The 10,299-nt window shown below is 42.7% G+C and overlaps 1 protein-coding gene across 34 annotated transcripts in view; it reads right to left on the bottom strand.

Annotated features, from left to right (window-relative positions):
* Window positions 1-10,299, bottom strand: part of LOC114846564 (NACHT, LRR and PYD domains-containing protein 12-like) — a 137,614-nt gene that overhangs the window by 30,177 nt on the left and 97,138 nt on the right. For 2 of the 34 annotated variants that reach the window (XM_055504128.1, XM_055504127.1), the window contains exon 1: window positions 507-963. The exons of 26 other annotated variants lie outside the window; for them this stretch is intronic. Coding sequence is in view for 4 of the 8 variants with exons in the window: in XM_055504115.1 (XP_055360090.1) it covers window positions 8,551-9,080 (530 nt within the window). In the remaining 4 variants the exon portion in view is untranslated. Of the gene's footprint in view, window positions 1-506; window positions 965-8,229; window positions 9,081-9,199; window positions 9,247-9,491; window positions 9,666-9,857; window positions 9,952-10,299 lie in introns of those variants that run through there. 6 more of the 34 variants (XM_055504118.1, XM_055504119.1, XR_008693132.1 and 3 more) reach the window with 6 other exon arrangements.

Raw genomic sequence — 10,299 nt, 5'->3', positions numbered from 1 at the left:
AGCATGGATGTTGATCGTGCACATCAACAAACCAAAAAAACCAGCTGGGGAGATCAGTGCACACACCACAAAGGTGTGATGCAAAGAGCCCACGTTCCTCAAGTTGCTTCTGCCTTTTAGCTTCTCTGTCCGACTAGGGTGGAATGTCTTTCTAACCCAATCAAATTACATGCACCATCTCCTCCCTGTCGCAGTGTGTGTGAAGATTTTTACTTTCTCACACCTGCATCGCTGACGTCCAACTATCTGTGAGAAAGGAGCACCAAGTCTCAACAGACAGAGACACAACTCCCCGACCTTGGGTTTGGGAGCTAGAGTTGAGAGTCTATCAGGCAGAGACAACCATTGAACAATCTAGGTGAAATGTCAAATGCATACAGTAAGACAAAACATAAGATATTAATTGCAGAACATAAGTCATAACTCGTATAATAACTGCATAGAAATAAGGAAGAGACATAGAAATAAGGAAGAGACAATTTTTGCCATAACAGGTGGTTTCTTACCAGAGTCTCTTCTTCTAGTAGTTTGTAGTTTCTTCGGTTCTGAACTTATGTTTGGTTACTTCCGCTTTTGTCACGATGAAGAGGCGAACTCCGCAAACAAAAACGACCAACTAACTGAACCGCAGGTGTGGACGGATCGATCCTAATATCGATAATATCGATACCAACGCTAGTATTGATATCGATCGATACTGCGACAAAAATATCGATACTTTGGTTGAGTTTTTACTCCTCCCCACTGCTGCCGTGTTTTCAAAGACTAACTATCTCGTCTGTCTGCGTCTCTGAGCGTCTGCACCTGTACGTCAGAGCGAAGCAGACACGCCCCCGCTTCTTGCTTTGAGATGTCACGTGACTCAGCGACTCGGGCCAGCGAAATAAAAGCTGAGGAAGCAGGCGGAGGACACAGACAAAGAAGAAAGATGGAAGCAAGAAAGAGTGGAAGCGTGTGCTCATATTTTCAAGCTAAAAATGAAACAATGGCAACCTGTCTGCAAAATCTGCAAAAAAGTCAGGGACTTCTCCTATGTTACTACTCTACTACACTACATTTATTTGTCTGCCTAATTTTCACTTATAAAACTGTGAAAATAATTGCACCTGTTTTGGTGGTTTTACAACAGTAGGAAGAAAAGCTCACCATGTGATCCACATGTGATCCACATCGTGTGTCACTGTAGCGCTGTGTTGTACAGTCTGATGTCTGTGGGGAGGAATGACCTGCGCCAGCGCTCCTTCCTGCACTGTGGGTGTAACAGTGTGGTGCTGAAGGAGCTGCTCAGAGCCTCTACAGTGGTGCAGGGGGTGGAGGGTTCTCCATGATGGATGTTAGTTTACCAGCATCCTTCTGTCCACCACCTCCTCCATGGACTCCAGTGTGCAGCCCAGGACAGAGCCTGATTTCTGAACCAGCTTGTTGAGTCTCTTCCTGTCTCTGTCTGTACTGCCCCCCCAGCACACAACTCCATACAGGACTACTGAGGCCACCACAGTGTCATAGAAAGTCCTTAGCAGCTGTCTGCACATACTAAAGCACCTCAGTCTCCTCAGCAGGTGGAGGCCACTCTGGCTGTTCTTATACAGAGTGTCTGTGTTGTTTGACCAGTCAAGTCCGGAGAACTTCTGGAGGTGACAGTGGTGGGAGTTGTACTGGAAGTCTGATGTGTACAGTGTGAAGAGAAAAAAGGGGAGAGCACCGTCCCCTGTGCTGCAGACAACCACATCAGACACACAGTCCTTCAGCCTCACAAACTGTGGCCTGTCTGTGAGGTAGTTGATGGTCCAAGCAGCCAGATGTTGGTCCACACCTGCCACCTCCAGCTTCCTCCTCAGCAGTGATGTCTGGATGGTGTTGAAAGCACTGGAGAAGTCAAAACACGACTCTCTCAGTGCTCCCAGAGGACTCTAGGTGAGACAGGGCCCGATGCTGCAGGTAGATCAGGGGTGGGCATTCCTGGTCCTGGGCCGCTGTCCTGCTGGGTTTCTCTCCCTGCTGATCACCTTCATCAGGTGTGTCACTCAGCTTTTTCACCTTCAAGGCGGTCAGCAGTAACTGGGGCAGATAGAGTTGGTGAGTAGTGTTGCATATAAATTTACAAAAATCCTTATGAGCCGCTATTTTAAGCACATTGACCTCAATGAGATCAATCATATTGTGTTATAACATTAAAAGACTCTACCAGTTACATCACACGGGTTTGTACAGTATTTACCTTTTCCTTTTCTTACTTTCACTTAGGCTTCATAGATAGCTTCATGTGTAGCAGGCTGCATGCAGTGCCTGAAATGGATAGAGGAGCCTGTGTACACTGAGGTTTTGTCTGCAGCCCTTGAGTTGTTTAAGTAATTATAAAAAAACTGACACATTTATTGTTTGATTGCTCCTGTTGACGCAATTTGTAAGTTAGCGTTTTATTATTATGCAGTACCATCATCTGTTTTTCTTTTAATAATTGTTTTTTGTATTCAGAAAAAATGAAAAGGCCGTTGTTTGGAACTGTTTACTCCATGGCTCACAATGCTGGACATCTAACACACTTAGAGGATGTTCTGGTAAACAGTGTGAAGTGAGGCTACAATTGCAGTTTCTTCTTCCAAATCGCTTTTTAGGTCAAAACTAAATTTATTTTCATTCTGTTTGTATTTGTGTTTTTTTTGTCTCATTCATCAGGTTGTGGCTCCAGTGTTGCTTTATTCTTTATGTATCCTCCCTTCTTCTTCCTGATCAGTAGTGGAACATTGTATTACTGTACATTACACAAACAAAGAGATCCTGATGTCTAATTTCAGCTTCACTTAATCAAATAGTTTTTTTGTTTGTTGTTTTTGTTTTGTTTTAGGTATTTTTAGACAGCTACAGTAATATTAATAAACACTTTCCTCAGTAACTGTTGTTCTTTAAAATGAGCATGAGCAGCACAAATTCATACACACATCCATCTTCTTAACCGCTTACTCCCTAGTGCGGGGTCACGGGGGAGCTGGAGCTGCTGGAGCCTATCCCAGCTGGCTACTGGGCGAGAGGCAGGGTACACCCTGGATGGGTCGCCAGTCCATCGCAGGGCAACACAGAGACAGACAACCATTCACTCACACACTCACACCTACGGGCAATGGAGAGAAGCCAATCAACCTAATGCACGTCTTTGGACTGTGGGAGGAAGCCGGAGAACCCGGAGAGAACCCACGCAAACACAGGGAGAACGTGCAAACTCCACACAGAAAGGCACCAGGGCCGCCTCCGGGAATCGAACCCAGATCCTTTTTGCTGTGAGGCGACAGTGCTACCCACCGCACCACCGTGCCGCCCTCATACACACATGATAATAAAAAAATGAAAGGTATGCAAAACAAAAGGGACAGAAAAAAACCTAACAGATCTTTAAGCATTTTAAAATATAATTTAGATCAGATTTAGTTAGAGACAACTGATTTGACTACATACAGTGTTCAGCTTACTCTTACTCATTTAAAAAAATGGCTCCTTCTAGTGGCAGGTCCACATCCCACATGCTGAGAATTATCAGTGGTGTGAATGCACCACAAATACACCTGTACCCGTGGTACAAAGTATGCAAAGCACTTCTCCTAGTACCAGGACCTCTGATCCTTTTACACCCTAGTGGCTACAGGGATTCACTGGGAGCCTTAGTTAAAGGACTCCATCGTCACAAAGTCTAATAAAGTCTAATAAAGCCAATGGCGTCATCAAATGTCTTTGTTTAGTGGATGCAGGAAGACTTCCATGGACTAGTCAGCCTTTCTACTTTATTATATATTTATTACAAATAAACAATGATAATGGAAACTCTAGAAAAGAGTTACATTTACAAGAAAAGTGTAAACCAAGTTTTTGTCAGCTTGAAATCAATAAAACTAAAGAAAGAGGTGGATTTCAGTAAGTTCAAGACACTCATCCTCATGTCTGAGCTGGTGATGGTTGTATTTTACTAAAATTATGTTGGTGTGTTTCCTGCTTACTTTGATCATTTTAAGCAGATACAGAAAGAAATGATTATGGCTGATGTTTTCCATAGACAGTCTATTTGAGGTAATACTCGCTGCCCTTTGTTTATTATGTTACAACGTGCAGCTCACTGTCTGATATCACAGAACCCATGTAATAATGATAATATGGATCAGTGACTGGAGGAGCGTTAGGGACTGATAAAGCTTTAATACTAGTCAGTGGTGCGATAAATTAACTTCTCTAAAACAGTTCTGAACAAATTTGTGTTGTTAAGGTGAATAAACAGATTTAATTATAATGAGTAATTGATTCATAAAATAAATTCCCTTTCATTTATGTAGTCTTCAAAGGAAATATCTCTCTTAGTTATAAATTCAGATGCTGGTCAAACTCCTTGATACACTGAGTTACTCACTGTTCTTTTCCTTTTCTCCCTCTATCTTACTGTACATGCCACCATCGTATTTCATGTTAATATAAAACAGGGACCTATAACGGCCGCTAGATGGCGCCGTTACGCTGCTGTAATAAGGCTGTGAGCGCGGATTGTCCTTTGCCGGACACCGTACTGTCGTGGATTTTAACGTTTTCTATGCTTTATGTTGAAAGGCGAGCACCTGTTATCTTGTAATAGATGAAGTTTGGCCTTCCATCGGGGGCATGTATTTAGTGTTACATTTGTATAAGACACTGCACTATGTTGTGGTATCGAAATGTATATGTTTGCACTAAGCAAGTGAATGTGCTGTTGTCACATGGAGTGGCTGGACAGTAACTTCGCATCAGTTGTGTAGGAATGTTTTGTGTTTAATATATGAATATTTGCTGTGTATATGAATATTTGGTATGGCTTTGTTTCGTTCATATTTCATTCAAGTGAGCGAATTAAAGTTGTACGATAAGATGAGTTTCACTATATGACCGATAGGTGGCGGTACTGCACCTTTAAGGATACTGTCCGCTGTCTCATCTGTGGTTCGTCTGTTAACTGACGTTTGCTTCCCTCCTGCTTGTTTCAGCTGCTGTCAGCGTGTCTGGCCATCGCTCCGACAGCTTTTCTCAACCAGTGCTGTAGAGGAGGGAAAGACAGGTTAACTAGAGGGTCGAGGTGCTGCTGTTGATTTGGGTGCAAACAGTGTCAGACGCGACATCACACTCAGCATTTAAAGCTGCTCTGCTCATACTGAATTACACATTACCGTCTGGTATAAAAGTACACGCAAGCACACCACTCATGTAATAGTATTATTTGATATATATATATTCGACTGCAACTTAAAACTGACTGTCATGACTCATTAGTAGAGTAACAGACATCAGATCAAAAAGAATAAGAGACAGGTTTATTATTTAAGGGCCTGAATCCCCAAATAATGCTAGATGTTTTTAAGGTCTTGTTGTGAAGTAACGGTAAATACAACCTTAACCATATTATTCCGAGAGATAAGATGCTGCTGCTGTAAAGACAGGTTGTTGGTTCAAGTCCTCCATACCTGTAGATGCTTTCAAGTCCTTTTTGTCCAAATAAACTATACATTTCATTCAACATCCTGAACAGAGCAGTGGCTCAGAGGTTAAGAGGTTGTTCTTGTGAAGTTAGGTTGAGGGTTCAAATCTTGCATGATTCTAGAAACTTTTGGATGCGGCTCTAAAAGTGTAGGCTTTCCCAGTCCCAGCATTTTTTTTTTCCCGCTAAGGACTATCCAAGGATGGGTCCAGAGACCCGAGATCACTTTAGCTAACATCCTAATGAGCCATGAACGGCTTCTATTGTTCCATGAAATGGGGCAGTTCCCCCCAGGCGAGGGGGAGTTCACGCTGAGCCACTTCAACAAAACCTGTGTTTTCTGTCACAGGCTGTGCTGTGGTCATCCAAACTACCTCTCATGGAGACATGAATTTGCACAGTACCAACATTTCTTACTGTACTATACAATCTTACTGTTGTATCAGACAGGCGCAGTTGCCTGCTTCGGCCAGAGGTGGTGCAATGAGGAAGGTGTCAGATAGAAAATCTGACTGCTGTCTTGCACTTTTCCATGTTAGCTCATCAACACAAGTTTTTTTTCTTTTGGGAGATTTATTGATAAAATGCAAATAAAAATATTGTTGCACACATCTTTGTAAATTACAATAAAAGGTAAGTTTTGTTTTGTAGGACCGGAGGTGCCGTGGCACTGTCAGGCCTGTAGCTCATAAAACATTGTTTTTTTCATTTGCATGCTTCCTAAATGTGCATTTTTCCTAAAACTCACCTTTTATTGTCATTCGCAAAGATGTGAAGATGTGATTTTACAAATAAATCCCCCAAAAGAAAATAATCACCTTTCATTTTTATTTACAAACATAAATAATATTGTTTTTGCATTTTTATGGATACAAGTGAAACACGGGTCTTATTATGTGGCACATGCAGAAGGGAGTTACCCGTAGCACGTAGGGCCCATAGCACCAAGTGTGTCCTGAAGCTTGAGAGAAGCAGCCTCCCCCGCTCTGCGCCGAGCACATTCATTTACATGCATTGAATGCAAGCAAGCGCGCCCTATGGTGGGCTTGAACCTGGTTAGCCTGGTAGCTCAGTTGGTAGCCACTTGAGTATTGACTTTATCTTTAAATTTATTGTATGTTTTACTGTCGAAAAACATGACATAAAAGCAAAAAAGAAGTCCCTGGTTTATCAGATTGACAAGCAGCACAATATTAATTGTCGTGTTTTTCCACACCTGGCCAAGGTGTAGCTTCCCCCGCTCTCCAGCCGAACACAGTGATTTACATGCATTGAATACAAGCAGGCATGCCCTCCATTCTGTCGCAGAGACACAGAAACACACAAGATTCTGTGCTGCCTTTTGACAGACCTGGGACGTTTTTTTACTTTTATGTCTGTTTTTTTCCACAATGAAACATACAATGATTTTTATAGACAGAGTCAGAACTCCAATGTGGCCCATTCCATCGCTTGAGAGAAGCAGCTTCCCCCGCTCTGTGGCCGAGCACATTCATTTGCATGGAGACACGGCCGGAACACATGTGGAACACATAGCCACTTTTCTAGAAGTGGCTACAGTATGTGGGGGAATGGGCCACACTTGAGTCCTCACTTTATCTGTAAAATTCAACTCAGTTGGTGGACTGACGGTCTCAGAAAGCAAAGGTTTGTAGTTCAATCCCCCTCCTTGGCCAGGTGTGGGAAAAACACGACAATTGATATTGTGCTGCTTATCAATCTGATAAACCAGGGACTTTTTTTTTGCTTTTATGTCATGTTTTTCAAAGTGAAACATACAATAAATTTAAAGATAAAGTCAATACTCAAGTGGCTACCAACTGAGCTACCAGGCTAACCAGGTTCAAGCCCACCATAGCACCAAGAGACAGGAAGGAGGTTGCTGAATGCTTGCTTGTATTCAATGGATGTAAATGAATGTGCTCGGCGCAGAGCGGGGGATGCTGCTTCTCTCAAGTGTGCAGGACACACTTAGTGCTATGGGCCCCTCTGGTAACTCATAAAAATGCAAAAACAACATTTTTTATATGTTTGTAAATATAAATAAAAGGTGATTTTTATTTTCTTTTGGGGGATTTATTGGTAAAATCACATCTTCACATTTTTGCAAATGACAATAAAAGGTAAGTTGTAGGAAAAATGCACATTTTACCTTCCTCGTTGCACCGCCTCTGGCCAAAGCAGGCAACTGCGCCTTTCTGATACAACAGTAAGATTGTATAGTACAGTAAGAAATGTTGGTACTGTGCAAATTCATGTCTCCATGAGAGGCAGTTTGGAAGACCACAGCACAGCCTGTGACAGAAAACACAGGTTTTGTTGAAGTGGCTCAGCGTGAACTCCCCCTCGCCGTGGGGGGAACTGCCCCATTTACGGAACAATAGAAGCCGTTAACAGGATGATGGCTGAAGTGTGCGGGTCTCTGGACCCGGCTGTGGGACGCCCTCAAAAAAAGGTATCCTGACCCGTCCTTGGGGTGACTAGTGTTAAAGCACGCCAGAAGCATCTCCAAGTGTGAAGGGTTCTTCAGTGGTGCACTGGGTAAGACGATGAGCGTAAGTCGCAAGGCGTGCAGACCTCATGGTTGAATCCTGGGCACTGCTGGTTCCTGGATCACTCAACAGTCCTGAAGGGACTCCAGGGGGGGCCGTGTCCCCCCTGCGTTTCCAGAGAGGTGGAAAGGAGGCCTTATGAAACCGAGAAGTAAAACTAGAATTTTGAACAAAAGCAAAAAAATTAATTGACAGTTAAAGGTTACATACATGTTTATTATATTATACCACACAATCTCAAACAACTTGATCAGTGTTTGTCAGAAGAACAGTGAATAATACTTCAAATGAAATGATTCATGGAAAAATCAATAAATGGGAGCAACACAACTATTTATCAACTGTAATAAAGGAGCTGATGAGAGACATTTTTGCAGTTTATTTCAATAACAGAGGAAAATGAAAGATAATAGGAAAAAGAGGTGTAATGCAAAGATCACACAATCCACAAGTTGCTCCATAGTTTGTTTTAATACATCTAACTGACAACGTTTCTCTGACAGGATCAAACTCTCACTACGACACATCACACAGAGACACTGAGGAACGAGGATACAAGAACCTAAACCCAGGATAAAGAGGTTTAGTGAATGTGGTGTTGAAGGTGTGAAGGTGGATCAGTTTGTCAGAGGAGACTCTGTAGAAGGACAGAGAACTGTGTCTGTTAGACACAGAGGAGGAGATGGGTGTTACTATGTTATTGTGTCTGACACAGTAATCATGATCAGAGCAGAACAGACTCCAGGACTGATCATTGTATCCAAACAAAAAGTCACCACTGCATCCAAACAAAAAGTCTATACTCAATTCTTTCCTTCTGATTCCTCTGTAACTCACTGATATTTCAACGTATCCTCTCCACTCAACCTCCCAGTAACAGCGACCAGTCAGACCATTACTACACAGCAGCTGAGGACACTGGTCAAATCTGTCTGGATGATCAGGATATGACTGATCCTCCTCCACATGTGTCACCTTCCTGTTGTTGTCAGACAGTTGTAGTTTCCTGTTCACTGTGTTTGTGTCGATGGTGAGTTGACAGAAATCTGATGGAGAGAACAAGACACAATCCAGCTGCAGTTATTGATCTATCATCAGTTTGATGATGACTCATGACAGTTTGAAGATAGTTGAATGTTGCTGATCTCAGTAAAAACACACTCACACTTGCTCAGACCTGGTCTCAACCATCGGACTCCACCTGGCTCCACCCTGAAAGGAGGAGGGGGTCAGAGACATGCAGACATGGACATTACATGGCTCTCACACACACATTGTTGTAGGATTGTGTTCAGATGGAGGCTTGTATGTAGGGATGGACAAACTAATTTGGCCACACAGGAAGCAAATTCTGAATGTGTTTATTATCACACACTCCAAGGTTGGGTTCTAAGTTCATAAAGCTCCACATCCCTACTTGCTCCTCCATCAGACACTGTGTGTAGTTGTGTCCATACCTGAGAGTGTCCAGTCTCCAGTGTGGATCCTTGACTCCAGCAGACAGCAGCTCCACTCCTGAGTCTCCTGGATGATTGTAGCTCAGGTCCAGCTCTCTCAGATGGGAGGGGTTGGAGCTCAGAGCTGAGGCCAGAGAGACACAAGCTTTCTCTGAGAGCAGACAACCTGACAGCCTGAACACACAATGTTAAAGCACACTTACAGATGGAGCGGCAAATTTCCGTTGCCTCGCTGCTGTCATGACATTAGCATGACTTAGGTACCATTCCACCAAGCCCCCCTACACCAGTCATGACCCCCCACTGTGATGTACTTAATGCGTGGCTGCCTTGTTAACGCACCCTAAACCTTTTTCAAGAAATTACCTGCAATTGCACATTCATGCACCAGGTGGAGCAGTGATGTGTAATCCAGGCATCCAGGCCCACAGGCAGATTGGAAGCGCCTGAGGTTTGTCTACTATATATATATATAAAGCATATATTTGAGAGAGAGAGAGAGAGAGAGAGATAACAGAAATGAGCGTCTTAAATGTAAAGTAGTTTATAACTGAACTTAAAGTTATTAATGTCCAAGCAAGTAGAAAATTACAGGTGTTATGAATACAACGCCCTTTAGTCAAACATTCAGTCAACATCCACATGGATATTTTATTTTTTTAATTATACTGTATTGTATGTATTACTGTATTGTAATGTTTAGCTCTAAATTTACTGGCATTTTTTTTTACAACTGACAAAGACCAAAAGCTTCCTCAGTCTGAGGGAAGTTCCATATTATCCTCCAGTTTGGCTTCACTTCACACTT

Source organism: Betta splendens, chromosome 19 (genome assembly GCF_900634795.4).
Source record: "Betta splendens chromosome 19, fBetSpl5.4, whole genome shotgun sequence".
Classification (NCBI taxonomy): Eukaryota; Metazoa; Chordata; class Actinopteri; order Anabantiformes; family Osphronemidae; genus Betta; species Betta splendens.
The sequence above is the reverse complement of the archived record's forward strand: the minus strand, read 5'-3'. Positions and strand labels throughout refer to the sequence as shown.